General features: G+C 38.7%; 2 protein-coding genes and 1 long non-coding RNA gene across 4 annotated transcripts; 2 read left to right on the top strand and 1 right to left on the bottom strand.

Annotated features, from left to right (window-relative positions):
• Nucleotides 1–46: 46 nt before the first annotated feature.
• LOC149398843 (uncharacterized) lies at nt 47–4,898 on the top strand. 2 transcript variants are annotated; one of them, XR_016296999.1, is made up of 9 exons: nt 47–842; nt 1,277–1,364; nt 1,441–1,567; nt 1,636–1,735; nt 2,333–2,445; nt 2,572–2,658; nt 2,763–2,894; nt 2,967–3,010; nt 4,602–4,898. It is a non-coding gene; the product is annotated as an uncharacterized LOC149398843 (long non-coding RNA). The 2 variants fall into 2 exon arrangements; XR_016296998.1 differs by lacking the exon at nt 4,602–4,898 and adding an exon at nt 3,968–3,981 and having other exon boundaries at nt 2,763–2,906.
• Nucleotides 4,899–6,291: 1,393 nt separating this feature from the next.
• On the bottom strand, nt 6,292–7,029 carry LOC149398842 (uncharacterized). The gene has a single exon (XM_089615812.1). The coding sequence runs from the start codon at nt 6,635–6,637 to the stop codon at nt 6,431–6,433; it is 207 nt and encodes a 68-aa protein (XP_089471938.1). The 5' UTR covers nt 6,638–7,029; the 3' UTR covers nt 6,292–6,430.
• A 2,604-nt stretch (nt 7,030–9,633) lies between these two features.
• On the top strand, nt 9,634–15,650 carry LOC149398841 (enhancer of mRNA-decapping protein 4-like). Its single transcript, XM_089615811.1, has 12 exons — nt 9,634–10,568; nt 10,867–10,916; nt 10,995–11,151; nt 11,260–11,478; nt 11,675–11,812; nt 11,925–13,409; nt 13,661–14,092; nt 14,163–14,282; nt 14,375–14,545; nt 14,663–14,815; nt 14,904–15,029; nt 15,106–15,650. Exons 1-12 carry the CDS (start codon nt 9,756–9,758, stop codon nt 15,406–15,408), a joined length of 4,167 nt encoding a protein of 1,388 aa, XP_089471937.1. The 5' UTR covers nt 9,634–9,755; the 3' UTR covers nt 15,409–15,650.
• The last annotated feature ends 370 nt before the right edge of the window (nt 15,651–16,020 follow it).

Here is a 16,020-nt window from a genome sequence, read left to right as displayed (position 1 = left end):
ATTTGCTAATAGACACACACGATTGATATGCACTCAATCTCACTAACTGTGGTTTTGGTGGGACGCCACGGATCGGTGCTCGTCAGGCGGTGGGGTCGTTGGCGTGGAACACGAACACAGAATTAGGTACACTGCTTTCTATCTTTCACTAATGCCTCTATGCATAATCTTGGGATTCTCAACTTTGACTTCCTTTATGAAATTCCTAAATTGATTACAAAAGGGAAAATAACTTGCATATTCTTTCCGGCTATCTTATTTTATATATTAAAAAAAATGATTGCTTATGCTCCCATTTATTTGTTTGACTGGCTTTAAATTTTTTCTATTTTTATTTTTAAGTGCCGGCCGGCCCAAAACTTAAAACCTTTTTTTTTTTTTTTGGTTAGTCAAACTGTTGAGGGAGGATAATCAACCTCTTTGATTTTCAAAATAAAAATCTATATGTATATATCTTTTTCTGCTGGAAGTATATGCATTGTTATATACCCCAAATATAATTTCTACCGAAGAATCTAATTTCTGAGATTGGAGTTGAGGATCTTAAGATTATGCTTTGATGTATTGTTGACACTGTATATTGTTTTGGCATTTGATTTCTAACATTTTTTACTTTTCGTGTCCTGTCGATATATGAACTACAATGGCTTGATCCCTCTCTCTCTCTCTCTAAAAAAGAAGGGAGAGAGAGAGGGTATGTAGGCAGCTCAATTATGAGTGCAGCCATAATTGCAGATTCGTGGGACTCCACAGAGATCGGTGCTCGTCACAAGCGGTGGGGTCGTTGGCGTGGAACAACCGTGGAAACGTGTGAGTGAGCTGAATCAACACCAACGAATAAGGTACAGTGCTTACTTTTCCCTAATGTCTCTTCAAGGATAGTATATTAATAATCTTGATAACTAATGTAACTGATACTCTATGCATTCAAAGGTATGTATGGTCTTTCCTGTGGAGTTCTCTCTTTTTTTTTTTTTTTTTTTTTTTTTTTTTTTTTTAATACTGAGAGGTAGAGGAATGTGAGTTAATTGCGCGTTATGGATTCTCAAGATGTGATGGGTTTACATGAATCTGTAGGTTTTTGTGGGATTTATCACAGGTTCAGAGCTATTTTGTGGATTGTTTAAACGGATTGTAAGAAAAGTAGATTAAAACAGTATTGTTTTTAATTATGTAAAAAATTAAGCAAGCCCTAAGTATGTTTTGACTTATTACTGTGCACTCTTTTCGGAATACGTTCGTTAGAATAATAACGAGGTGTGTGGCTTTGTTGCAGTGCCTTCGGGGATGAACAAGGTTACAGAGACAATGAGGCATTCCATGGTAGCGGCGAATCGCACTTTCCGTAGTCCATCTCATCTCTGGTAACGTTCTTTCTCGAAGCAAGATAAGATTGAATCGGCCTAAAAATCAACTTAGATGATGTGTTCTCTGTCTCAGGTACGTAGTAATGGAGAGTCACAACGCCTTCTTCATCACACTCCATCCTGACCAAAGACACCAAAGACAATTTGCCAGCTTGAGACGCTCGATCCTCAGCTCCTTTTTTGAGATCTTTGCTTTTACAGTGAGTTCAATCGTACTCCTTTAAGTCTTAGCCATAAAAGCTTATATACTCTGATATCTTTATCTCAGGTACTTATGGTGCTGGCCGCGGCTGGAGTTTATCTGACCGAGGCAGTTTTTAAGAAAGCTCTAAATGTGGCGATGAGCTAACCTAGGACCATTGAGTAAGGTTCGTTAATTGCTCTGTCCCTAACGCCGCTTCACAAATAGTCTAGGATTCTCAACTTTGACCTCCTTAGTTAAATTCCTACATTAATTACAAAAGGGAAAACAATTTCCATATTGTTTCTGGTGTCTTATTTTTTTATATATAAAAAATGATTGGTTATTCTCCCCTTACTCGTTTGACTGGCTCCAATTTTTTTTTTTAAAAAAAGTGCCGGCCGGCCCAAATTATTTGGTCTCAGTCAAAAGAGTTGGGGGAGCATAATCATCTATAATTTTCAAATAAAACTATATATGTATAATTTTTTTTTTTAATTTTTTGCTAGAATATTATGTATTGTTATATTCCCTAAAATATTTTCTACCGAAGAATTTAATGTTTGAGATTGTGGTTGAGGGTATTGATTAAGATCATGTACTGTTTTTTTGTTTTTGTAGTAGAATTCTAACAGATTTTACTTGTTGTTTCTTGTCGATATATGAACTACAAGGGCTTGATCCCTCTCTCTCTCTCTCTCCTAAAAAGAAGAGAGAGAGAGGGTATGTAGGCAGCTCAGTCTTGACTTGAGTGCAGCCACCCAATTTCATTCTTTACTTGCAGAGACACAAAGGACGGACTACATGGCATAGAAGCTCCGACATTTATCGTCAGCCATTGCAAAGACAAGCTTCTAGGATTGCAAACACATGACTCGCAATGCTTGAAAAAACAAGGTACCAAAAGAAGCTCCCATCTCTTAACTTTTTTATACGATAAAGTTTGAATCTTTGGACAACGTTCAAAAACTTGTTGGTCGATTATTTTATATCGGTCACTCTTCTTGATATGACGCGCCGCAGATTTTCCAGACCGCCGAGTCGCAGTTCCTGACGAAGCTGATCCCACATCCCGCTAAAGCAGAAGCAGGAGGACTCCTCCGAGAAAAGGTAGTCGTAGTTCATGATGATTTTTGATTTTTTTTTTTTTCTATTTGCTTTTGTGAGTCGATTTTTGGGGGAACCGATGTTTTAGCTGGTTGGTTGTTTCGCAGGAGATTTCTGCGATGGAAGAACAGCTGAAGCGCAAATATGAGACGCTGATTCAAGCGCGGATCGCAAATCTACGGCATTGCGTACCTCGTACAGAGACCCACTTGCCCGAAGCACCTCGCGTACCGGTTGTGGTAGAGATTAAGGTAATATTCAGAGCTGTTATGTTGATGCGCACACTGATGCTTGTTAACTTCTTTTATCAGGTCCGTTATGATGTCGGTCTGGAATTACTTCGTAAGATATCAAGGTAAATTTTAAGTTTCTTTGTTGCTTTCTATCATTATCACATCTATCATGCTCTTCTTCATGTATTGATTTATTTGTGCTCTGATCATGTGCATATTTACATCGAACCAATAAGCTCAATCTCACTTCCCGGGGGAGAGATTGAGCTTGGTAGTATTAGTCTACTAACAATACCAATAGAATGTGTGAGGGACTAGTTAGGATAAATATTAGTATAGAATTAGAATGCAAGCGGGATAACGGTTTGTACAAATTGTGCAACTGTTATTTTCTTTTCTTTATTTGTTTTGCAGGTGCATATTTATTTCTTACAATAAGCTCGTCTCTCTTCCCGGGTGAGAGACGGAGCTTGGTAGTATTAGAATCTCGCATTAAGCTCGTCTCTCTTCCCGGGGGCAGAGATTGAGCTTGGTAGTATTAGAATCTCACATTAAGCTCGTCTCTCTTCCCGGGGGAGAGATTGAGCTTGGTAGTATTAGAGATTGAGCTTGGTAGTATTAGAATATCGCATTAAGCTCGTCTCTCTTCCCGGGGGCAGAGATTGAGCTTGGTAGTATTAGAATCTCGCATTAAGCTCGTCTCTCTTCCCGGGGGCGAGACGGAGCTTGGTAGTGTTAGAATATCGCAGTAAGCTCGTCTCTCTTCCCGGGGGAGAAACGGAGCTTGGTAGTATTAGAATCTCGCAGTAAGCTCGTCTCTCTTCCCGAGGGAGAGACAGGGCTTGGTAGTATTAGAAACTCACAGTAAGCTCGTCTCTATTCCCGGGGGAGCTTGGTAGTATTTAGATAGTAGATAGCTAGTTAGACTGTGAATCAGTTGGTGCAGGTACAAATTTTACACGTTTTTTAGAGTTGTCAAATTAGTACAACTGTTTTTAATATTATTGTGGTCATTATTATTATTTTTTTATTTTTTTTGCCGGTACTGTCTCATGATCTTGCGGGGTACTTGGGAATAGGACACAAGTAGCACTAGAAATAAGAAAGAAGTTAGAATATCCAAATGGTTTGTACAAACCGTCTCTTTTTTTTTTTTTTTTTTTTTTTTTTTTTTTTGCAGGTCACCCAAATGTTTTTACTCTGAACTACTAGTGGCTTGATCCCTGAAAGGGTAAGTAGGCAACTCAGTCAAATGTTGTTTCTGAGTGCAGCCACAATCCAGCTTTTCCTTAACTTGTAAATTACACATTGTGTACGGTGAGTTGGTGAAGCATATGTCCAGGCTACTTTTATTTTATATATTTTTTTTCAAATTAACTTGTTTTGTGTGAACAAGTACCAATGGACATTCAGGTTTGTTACAGATTGGAGGCTATGCTTTGCTGAGAAAGAAATCTTGCTTTGAAGTTTGAACAATGGTGTGATTAGAGGTAGTAGTGCAGGTATACGGTAGTTCACTCACTTATTCACTGTTTTGCCCACCTCTCTTGATTCAAATTGTATCGAGATCGCCATGACTTCTCACGATGAACTAGATGGTAATGGTTACAAGAGAGAAAAGAGAGCACTTTTTGCCTTAATGCCTTAATTGTGAGTCTCAAGTGACTAATTGGAGAGATCAAGTGATTGTACCATCTTGCGTGTGTTTAGCAGTTGCTGGCAAGTAACAGACATGCCACGTTATTACTAAGGAAGAATTTCGTGATGCGTTTTTTATGAGCAAATGTCAAGAATATAAGAGAGGAAAGAAAAAAGACAGCTGCCCAAAGCCACGTGGCTTGCTTAGGATTTATTAGTGTGTTAATTTTGTTTTTAATTCATCTATGTAGATAAATTTCAGGAAGTATATTTTTGTATTGTTATGAGAATATTTGATGCTGGACTTAATGTTATGATAGAACCTATAATAATAGAACCGAGTGAGAGAGAGAGTCTATGGATAGTAACGAATCTAGTTCAGGCGGTTTGATAGAGTTTGGTTTATTCATGTGGCTTTCATTAAAAGAATATAAGGTATGACTTATGACCCATATGATAAATCTCAGATTATATTTCTTTAACCACAAATGATAGGTTTGTTTTTTTTTTTTTTTTTTTTTTTTTGGCTTTTATTAAGTAGACGTCATAACGGTTGAAACTTGAAAAAAAATGTAAGAAAGAGAAAAGGACAAAAAATTATATGACCTCTTTGGCTATCTACGAATATATGTAGATGTATAGATATATAAACGGACTTCATGCTTCGAAAGAGCGCTTTCGTAGCCAAGGTAGAAGAAAAATACACCGTTTTCCACTAATCCATCTTAATTTATTCATTAACTGTTGTTACCACTGGCTGAGCCATCTAAGGACCAGAGGGGCATATTTTCAAGCCTTCAATAATAATCTTTTCCCAAAAATTTATGTTTCTGCCCCAAAATTATATGATTTTGTCATATATGCCCCTGAATACTTTTTTAAGCCAATTCTCAAGACTAATCCATCTTAATTCTCAAAGCCTTCTATATTCACCACCTAGTAATTCATTCATGAATGACTTGGTTGTATCGTAATTCCCTTATTAATAGATGTATCGAAACTAAATCAAGATTTAAATACGGTTGCGCCTTTTATTTAGTAGTGGGCATATAACGAATTTCAATTTGATTTTAAATTAATGTCTCTTTTTAGTGTAAAATTATATGTAATTACGAGTGTATGACAATTAATATCATTTTAATAACTAAATCCGTTGCGTCAAATAATTTGAATCGTAGAAACTGCAGTTGATTCTTGTGAATTTCAATAGCAAAAAGTTTTTTGCTCAAAATTGAATGCAGTTTGGATTTCACAGAGGAATATCGTAGTCTTTAGTATTAGGAAATGTGATCCTAAGAAAGCTTAGATAAGACTTGAGTGCTGTTCGATTGGTAAATATATGGTTTACTGTTCACTTAGGCTTAATGGTTCTCTTTATATTTATAAGAGCTTAAAAGATAGATTGCTTTTGTAAATGATAGTACAAAAACATTTTATTGAATTCTAGGTCTTGCGCCTCAAAAATAAAAAAAAAATAAAAAAATAAAAAATCTAGGTCATGCAAATACACCAACATTTGGGCAATGAACAATTTTCTATGAAATAAAATGATGCAAATCAATATCATATCCATTCGGAATGGAATGTCAATAAATTCTGCTCTTCATCAACTTGGCTGAATGCATAAGAATATAAGATCATTATTAATTCATTTTAGGTATACGTTTTAAAATCATTATTAATTCATTAGGTATACGTTTTAAAAACACACACAGACATATTTCAGTTTTCTACCCAAATTTAAAATAAAATAAAATAAACTAAATAATATCATAATTGATTATGTACAACCACCGACTACATAAAATTCAGCGAAAACAGCCAGTGTTGATATCAATAGAATAGAATGAAAACAACAAAGAAACAAACATGAAAGAGCGAAAGAAATAGAAATTTGGGATTGATCAGAAAGGTGGGGGTGCAGGGTAAGAAAAGAAAGGCCTTCCCGTACCGCAGAGAGACCCGCGAACCGTTGGATCGCAGGAATCGACCGTGTCTTTGAGCTTGTGAAACCCGTTCTCGAAAACCCCGAACCCAAACAAGAGTCCGATCAGAATCACAGCCAATATCACGCACGTGCAAAACATGCAAATCCTGCTCCCGCAACACATCCTTCTTCTTCTTCTTCTTCTTCAAACTGCAAAGCAATGACCTTTTAGATATACCCAATCCAAGATTCGATCTTTTTCGTCCTTCACTATTTCTGAAGGCTTTCTGGGATATGGGTGTGTCTGTAAATGTATGAAAGACGAGTGGTTGGAAGGATTAGAATGGGATTTGGTGGAATATGAAAAAGGAAAACGTTTGGTGTTCAGGGTCTTTTTCAAGAGAAAATGCTTGATAGAAAGAAACGGCCTTTACTTTCTTTTCCCCTTTATACCATTCATTTGTTTGTTCGCTTTAAATGAAAGCTATAAATTTTTATCCGTTTGAGATTGAATCTCTCTCTCTCTCTCTCTCTCTCTCTCTCTCTCTCTCCCAAAGCTCTCTTTCCTTGGCTTTTAAATAAAATTTGTAATTCATGACGTTTATCAATTGAAATAAAATAAAGGGCTACAGCTTTTGTTGGTTTGTAAACGGAAAAAAAGGTGAAGTTGTTACATCTAAATCCCTTTCTATCTTCAAGCAATATATATATATATATATATATATATATATATATATATTAATAAAATCCCTTTCTATCGTTATTTCTGTTTTTTTTTTTCCTTTTTGTTTTTAATTTAACTGTTTTTAATCTTATTCTAGCTAGCATAGTAAAACTCCTAAATCACTGATGCAAATAATTTAAAACTCCTAGTATATAAGTAACATCTAAATATTTTCTTCTTAATATTTACAATGTGTTCGAGGAGTGAATTGTCGTTGTATTGCCAAAAGGTAATACTCATCTCGTACAACTTACAGAAAAAAAGAGATCATGTCAATACTTCGTATGCTGAGATATAGTTGGTGTCATGTCATCAAATGATACGTTTGAAAGCTCACAAATTGCCATAGCTACAATCATATGATAAACATTGAGTTCCATAAATCCAACATGTCATGAATTTTGTGCTCATAATTATACATCTTCCACATACGAGCGCATAAGTTGAGTGATTTATTTTCACCATGACGGCTCAAATTGACTAAATTTGCGCTCAATGGTCTTTAGCACGAGTTGAGCTATTTGCTTTATGACGTGAACAACACATCGTCAAAGAATAATTTCCCCACGACATGGTTCCCAAGTTTTTACCGAACTCAATTATTGGCATGCTCTAGATGAGATCGCCGATGTTCTAATGCGTGGCACAATCCCGAACCCCAATCACGAGGGACCTAAAGCCATGGTTTTAGAACCCACCTCCACCCCCACCTAAAAACAATCCAATTATTTTATGTTTCTTTCGAAAAACACCTTATCTAATCTAAGACTTTAACTGAAGATTATACACAAGTACGACCTTCTTTATATTTCTCTCTCCCTCTCTCTCTCTCTCTTGATTTTTTTTTTAGTTGTTCAATCCTCATGACGTTCACTTCTGTTCTCATGGAACCGTTTGAAAATTTTCATTTTTTATTTTTTTATTTGAATAATATGGAAATTGGTTTGAATATTTATCGACATATATGTTAATAAATCTTCAAAGATATGAGAATGCGTTTGAAAATTTTGGGTCTGTTGAAGATTTAGTGACATTCAAAAAATTTATTGACAAAAATGTCAATAAATCTTCAAATAAATTCTCAATTTTTTTTTTAGATTGGAGGAAATTCAACTTCATTTATTTCATCTACTCTATTATATACAGTGGATTGATGATGCTTTTACAACTTAAAAACACAGCTATATTTGCAATAAAACTTTATGTACGCTATATTTGAGATAAAGTGTAAAAAAAACGGCAATCGAAAGTAATTACCACATACTTGTATAATACAAATGGCCTATAACAAGTAACAACTGGTCCCTCGCTTTTAAAACCATTGGGCCTGACGAATTGAACATAGCTCACACTTTGTCCTGTATTTAATGACTATTAGGAATTGAACATTAATATTACTATTTTAATTTTTATACCAAAATTAGCTATTTTTTTGTGCCCATCTCTATAGTCAAATTTGTCACAAAATAATATTGGATAGAGTGATAAATGAGTCATCAAAATGGGATTATGTGTCAGCTTTACGAGACTTTGTGACAAGTTTAGTAATAGGTATGAAAAAATTTGGTTGATTTTGATTTAAGGAAAACATCCAAACGTAGTAATATTTATGCCATATTTCCTAATTTTAATGTTGTAGCTAAAGCCTAAATACTTTAATATTTTGAAGATCCATATTTTGAAAAGATCCAAATTAATATTTTCATTAGTCCCAAACAACCACAATAATACATTTATCATAGAAAGATGAATACATCTGTGATAGTTGAAAACAAAGCTTACAAAAATAGCAATGAAAATCTCACCGTTTAAATGGACTAAAATCTTCAAATACTTCAATGACTTATTGACTAGTTTTCAGATTATAATTTTTTTTAACCTTTTATCTTCACTCAAAAGCTTACAAAGTTTAGTCAAGCAAAAAAAAAAAAAAAAGCTTACAAAGTTTCAAATAAATACATTGAATAAAAAATGTTCGTATTTTGAATCCATTTATAAACGTTAAAAATATATCTAACTAAAATAACTTGATACGTAATTACGAAAATGGGTGTATATAATGTCTTAATATTTTTTGTTCCTACCTATCACTAATATTGTATACAAGAGGAAACTATTTTATAGGCATTGTCAAACATTCATAAACAATGTCCAATTTTTACTAATTTGCTAAAAGAAATATAAAACATTTACTATTTTGCTTAAATTTTACCAAGTTATTTTGTTAATTAGTTAGTTCCAAATATGAGCATATTTTCTTGAAAAAGTAAATACCTGTACTTAAAATAAAACTTGTTTAATAATCTCATAACAAATTAACTATAAATAAAAAGTAGCGTAGTAATACTGTAGTAGTACTTTTTATTTACTTGTTTCTCTCGTAGCAAAATAAATAATTAAAAACAAGTCCCAAAGTCTCATCTTTTTCTCACTATTCCAAGTCGTTCTTATTATTATTAGTTTTAGGGGAAAAAAAAAAGCAGTTCGTCTTCCATAGCAAAACAGTTCAGATCTCACTCCCAAACTCTCTCTCTCTCTCTCTCTCTCTCTCTCTCTGCTTAAATCTCCATCGTCTTCCATGGCGTCTTCTTCGTCTCAATCCCAATCTCCATCCCAATCGCAGACGTTCGACGTCCATAAATTCTTCACTTCCGCGATGGCTCCTCCGATTTCCTCGTCGCCGACGCCACAATCGCCATCGAACCACCTTCCTCAGATCCCAAACCCCCAAAACCCTAACCCTAACCCTAATCCAAATCCATTCCCTGTCCCACCCCACTCAGCCAACTTCTCTTACCCTCCCCAAACGACGCAGTTCCACCACCAACAGCAACATCCTCACCAATTCCACTATCAGTTCATCACAAACCCTAACCCTAGCCCTAGCCCCAACCTTCTTCATCCACCTCCTCCGATGGCACACCAAATCCAGTTCCCGAGCTTTCCACCGGATCCGCCGCAGAGGTCCATCTCCTACCCAACGCCGCCGCTTCAGCCGCCGATAAATCCGCCGAACTCCGGCGCCAGAATCATGGCTCTCCTCGGCGCGCCGCCGATTTCTCCCGCCGATTTGCCTTCCTCGGTTCCGCCGCCATCGGCGCCGGAATTCTCGACTGGTCCGGCGAGGATGACCAGCAGCAAGCTGCCCAGGGGACGACACCTCGGCGGCGGCGATCGTGCCGTGTACGACGTCGACGTGAGGCTCGCCGGCGAGGCTCAGCCTCAGCTCGAGGTCACTCCGATTACGAAGTACGGTTCCGATCCGCAGCTGGTCTTGGGGCGCCAAATCGCAGTGAACGAGTCCTATATTTGCTACGGATTGAAGCAAGGGAATATTAGGGTTCTCAACATCCACACAGCTCTGCGATCGCTTTTCCGGGCGCACACACAGGTAGTGAATTCTTGTCCAGTTGCGTATTGGCATTAGTGATTCTGTTATAGTAGTGGTCGAAATAAAATGATGTTGAAATCTACGAGTTTCGCACGATTGGTATTTTGTGCTTTCACGCATGGTAGAACTAATCTTGAAATGTCTGAGATCACTGATTAATATGAAGTGATGTTGACATTTCAGAGCTTATTGATTGGTATTTGTAGAAAAATAGATGTCTGAATTAGGTAGAAAAACATTATCATGTATTTTCTTTGTTTTATTGATTGTCTTGTAATGTGTTCTTGTGTTGTGACAGAGGGTCACAGACATGGCCTTCTTCGCCGAGAAGGTTCACCTTTTGGCTAGGTAAATAATTTTCTTCCAGCTTTCATTTTTTTTTTAAATACGATTTTCTGTGAGTTGGTATTGATATGCTTGTTGCAGTGTGAGCGTAGAAGGAAGACTTTACGTGTGGAAAATTTCTGAAGGTCCTGATGAAGAAGGTACGCCACAGATCACAGGGGAGATTGTGATTGCTGTTCAAATAGTTGGAGAAGTTGAAGCTTTGCATCCCAAGCTTTGTTGGCACTGTCACAAACAAGTAAGGCTCATTGATGAGCCCTTAATTGAAATTCGATTTTTTTTTTAAAGCTTCGGAATCTTGTCATTCTTTTGAGATCTTAGTGCATGATATATCATTTTTGTACAGGAAGTGCTGGTGGTTGGGTATGGAAATCGTGTTCTAAAGTTTGATACGACAACAGTTGGAAAAGTCGAAGCCTTTTCAGCCGAAGAACCACTAATATGCCCCATTGAGAAGCTGATCGATGGTGTCCAATTTGTCGGTAAACACGAAGGAGAAATAACTGATTTGTCAATGTGCCAATGGATGGCTACGCGTCTGGTTTCGGCTTCCATGGATGGCACGGTTTGTCCCTCTCTTTCCCATCTCTTTTTAAGTTGTAAATTTTTGGCGTCTCTCATTCACAAGTTTTCTCTATGTCAATTATCTCGAATCACTAATGGGTAATTTGCAGAGGAAGCAAGTTATTTATTTGTATTTGGTTTCTGGGAGAACTTCCATATCTGTCCGATGGTTGACCATTTTAATAAAATGCTTACAGGTAAAGATCTGGGAAGATAGGAAGACACAAGCCGCACAACTACTTGCGGTCTTTAGACCCCATGACGGTCAGCCTATTAATTCAGCCACGTTCTTAACTGCGCCAAACAAACCAGACCACATCGTACTCATAACCGCTGTATGATCTTCACTATTGCTGTTACACTCACTCACAATAATTTATCATCCGAGTCAGATTAAGAAATAACTTTTACATTTCTGGTTTTATAAACCTTGTTAAATGTTTGTAGGGGCCGTTGAACCGGGAAGTGAAGATTTGGGCGTCGGCGAGCGAAGAAGGTTGGTTGCTTTCAAGTGATGCCGAGTCGTGGAAGTGTACGCAGACCCTCGAGTTGAAGAGCTCATCTGCGCCTCGAGTCGAAGACGCTTTCTTCAATCAAGTCATGGCGTTATCGCACGCTGGTCTTCTTCTACTTGCGAATGCCAAGAAGAACGCCATATACGCCGTCCACCTCGAGTACGGTCCCAACCCGGTGTCCACACGCATGGATTACATAGCCGAATTCACCGTCACTATGCCGATCTTGAGCTTCACAGGAACCAGCATATCTCCCCAGGGAGAGCACATTCTTCAAGTTTACTGTGTCCAGACTCTGGCGATTCAGCAGTATGCTTTGGATCTATCACAGTGCTTGCCTCCGCCCTCGGACTATTCGGGTTTGGACAGATCAGAGTCGAATGTTTCGCGAGATGGAATTGCCGCCGAAGGATTAAGCAGATTTCCCGAGATCGCACCGAAGCAAAGTGTGGCGATGAGCAGCGCAGAGAGTGGCGCGAGGTATTCGAGCCCTCTCGAGCCGGCCACTTCAAGAGATTTTGGGGCTTGGAGTACGGAACCGAAGCCTCCTGCGTTGACTCCTTCGACCAGCGACGCTGATTTCGTCTGTGCCCCGTCACCGCCTCTTCCTTTGAGCCCGAGGTTGTCGAGAAAGCTTTCTGGTTTAAGATCTTCAACAAATAACTTGGAGTCGGGTTCGTCGTTGAATAATGATCTCTGTGCTGCTGGGGAGAGAGTGGTTGATGATTATTCAGTTGAAGCCCAAGTGGATGAAGATCCACGTGGGAAGAAAGCTTTACAGGAAGACTCATCTAGTGTGATAAGTCCGGTTGCTTTCAACCACCCAACTCATCTAATAAAACCCTCGGAATTTGTGATGGCTTCGTCCTCTGAGAGCACTAAAGTGGTTGAGAGCGAGGCAAACATACCAGAAGTACTTTTCAACGGCGAGGCAGAGCTTGCCGAGTTGGAGGTTAAAGCTGCTGCCGAAACAAAATCTCAAGACGATGAATTTGTTGCCCAGGAAGAGTCCCGTAATGTTGTTTCGGGGAACAAAGAGAAGTACTTTTACTCACAGGCATCTGATCTTGGTATAGAGATGGCTATACCAACCGATACGTATATCGCAGACGAAGCTCAAAATGTCGACGGTACCAGCTGTGCAGAGCTACTAGCCGAGCCTTCTCAGACTGGCGAGGAAGACCAAGACTCTAACAAAGACGTGCTGGCTCCGGTTTCGGAGTCGTCTGTTTCCACTGCAGCTATTCCGATGCAGACTCCGAACACAAAATCGAGAAAGAAAGGAAGAGGCTCTCAAGCATCTGATGCGTCCCCGTCTCCGAGCCTTCGTAATTCAATAGACTCCACCAATGAAGCAGCTGCTAGTCTTGAATCTGTGGTTCCGCATATGATCAAAATCCAAGAAACCGTTAACCAGGTGACTTATTTATTTATTATCAGCAAAGTAATTAATGATCACAGGCAACATTCCTTCCACATCAGTTTTATTTTAACTTTAATTATGGTCTATATGGCGTTATTTTTTTAGTAGACCCTTTTCTGAGGGTTTTTTTTGTGTGTTTCTCTCTCTCTCAAAATGATATATTTTCTTGTCCTACAGTACTGCAGATTTTTACGCATGGAATGATTATGATTATATGAATTTTTTTCTTCTTCTTTAAAATGCAGTTGATGGCCATGCAAAAGGAAACACAGAAGCAATTAGCGACGCTGATGGCGGCCCAAGTAACAAAGGAATCAGCGGCCCAAGTAACAAAGGAAGTAACAAAAGAAGTAACAAAAGAAGGAAGAAGACTCGAGGCAGCTGTTGGGCGAAGCATAGAGAAAGGTGGTAAGGCCAACAACGACGCTTTGTGGGCCCGTTTCCAAGAAGAGAACGCGAAAAATGAAAGGATGAACCGAGAACGTGCGCAACAAATTACGACCTTGGTCGGTAACTTGGTAAACAAAGAGCTTCCCGCCATGCTAGAGAAGACACTGGATAAGACACTGGAGAAGACACTGAAGAAAGAAATGGCGGCTGTGGGACCGGCTTTAGCTCGCGTCATAACTCCGGCCATTGAGAAAACAGTAGCGACGATTGTTACGGAATCCTTCCAGGTATGAATGAATTCACATTTATTGTTATTCTATGAGTGCGTTGAATTTGATCTGATTGGTGTGGCGTTAGAGAGGAGTTGGGGACAAGGCAGTGAACCAACTGGACAAATCGGTCAACGCCAAAATAGAAGCAACAGTTGCGAGGCAAATCCAAGCTCAATTTCAAACATCGGGAAAGCAGGCTCTCCAGGTATTGTTTTGTTGTGTATCAACCTCGGCATCCCGTCTCTTCGAGTATGCATGAATTCTAATGAGAGTGACTTTATGTATATATTTTGATAGGATGCTATAAAGTCTAGCTTCGAAGCATTAGTAGTCCCGGCCTTTGAAATGGCGTGCAAAGCGATGTTCGAACAAATTGATGCTACTTTTCAAAAGGGCATGGGCGAGCATACCAATGCTAATCAACAACACTTTGAGAACACGCATGCCCAATTGGCACTCAATCTAAGGGTGTGTATACACTTACTACATTCTGGCTTTGATCGACTAATCGTTTTACTTTTCACCGAACGTAGAAAGTGTATAATGGGTTCTTTTGAATTTGGTTTCTTTTTGGTGTTGTTGCAGGAAGCTCTCAATGCTGTATCGTCCGTCACACAAACAATGAGCTGCGAGCTAGTGGACGGCCAACGGAAGCTCATAGCTCTTGCAGCCTCGGGAGCGAACGCAAGCGGCGGGAATCAACTCGTCAGCCAGAGAAGCAACGGGCTCAACGAAAAGGTTTGCTCTTTTTATTCAAATTTTTCTTACGCCCTCCAGTGCTTACAACATGCTTTATCTCTTGTTATAAAATAATAAAAAAAAAAAGGTGGAGGCAGCGCAAGATCCAACGGTGGAGCTTTCGAGACTGGTGTCGGAGCGCAAGTTCGAGGAGGCTTTCACGGTAGCTCTTCAGAGAAGCGACGTGGGCTTAGTCTCCTGGCTTTGCTCTCAGGTAAATGAATAACAAAGTGTGATGATGATCTCAGCGGGTTTTCGTGACATGTTTTGGTTTTTTTGGATTGGATTAGGTGGATATGCGGGTGATATTGTCGACGGTGCCTTTGGGACAAGGAGTGCTTTTGTCTCTTCTGCAACAGCTGTCGTGCGACATCCACAAGGAAACTTCTCGGAAGCTTGGTTGGATGACGGAAGTGGCGGCGGCCATAAACCCGGCGGACCCGATGATAAGCCTTCACGTGCGGCCCATCTTCGAGCAAGTCTACCAAAAACTGCATCACCACCGCAGCCTCCCCACCATGACCGGGCCCGACCACACCTCCATCAAACTCCTCATGCATGTCATCAACTCCATGCTCATGACTTGTAAATGATCATCATCATCATCATCATCATCATCATCATTCTTTTCTCTTTGTTTTGATTTTGTCTGTGTCTTTGGTGGTCTCTCTCTACCTTGTGAAGAAAAAGAAAAGCGTTTTTCTGTGTAAAGAGGAAAAAAGTGTTAATTGGTTTTAAGCTCTTCTCAAAGTCACAACAATGCAAGGCCATTTTGGTTTTAGGTCTTAGTTATAAATGATTGGGGTTTTGCAGAAGAGTGGACTATTAGTTTTTTTTTTGTTGACTTCCATTTTTAACCGACACTTGCATTTTCAAAAAGACACATAAACCAGACTAGACATTGTTAAAATAAAGAGATAATAAATGACATAATGTGTTACCCTTGTCGACCAGACCAGGGGTGAGTGTGAATGTATTAAGTGTTTGTGTTTAATGATACACCGGGCATTGACAACATGAAATCTATTAGTACTCTAAAGTCTAAACCACGTCTTTATCATCTTTATGAAATAAAAGACAAAAATCGATACTTTGTAGAATATTGCATTGTTTTGTTTATCAGTGTCAATTCACAAAAGCTCTCTTCAACGTTATTGAGTTCACAAAATCAAGCAAAAAGAATCAGACTTCACACGGAATTTTGT

This window comes from Urtica dioica, chromosome 5 (genome assembly GCF_054948205.1).
Source record: "Urtica dioica subsp. dioica isolate 48M chromosome 5, U.dioica_male_clone48M_v1_H2, whole genome shotgun sequence".
Lineage (NCBI taxonomy): Eukaryota > Viridiplantae > Streptophyta > Magnoliopsida > Rosales > Urticaceae > Urtica > Urtica dioica.
Note: the sequence above shows the minus strand (reverse complement) of the source record. Positions and strands in the feature narration are given on the sequence as shown.

Bases quoted from the DNA above. Each gene is read 5' to 3' on its own strand.
- LOC149398842 (XM_089615812.1), bottom strand. From the start codon at position 6,637: ATGTGTTGCGGGAGCAGGATTTGCATGTTTTGCACGTGCGTGATATTG.
- LOC149398841 (XM_089615811.1), top strand. From the start codon at position 9,756: ATGGCGTCTTCTTCGTCTCAATCCCAATCTCCATCCCAATCGCAGACG. The intron at 11,479-11,674 runs GTTTGTCCCTCT...AAATGCTTACAG, and splicing joins CGGCTTCCATGGATGGCACG to GTAAAGATCTGGGAAGATAG. The intron at 15,030-15,105 runs GTAAATGAATAA...GGATTGGATTAG, and splicing joins TCTCCTGGCTTTGCTCTCAG to GTGGATATGCGGGTGATATT.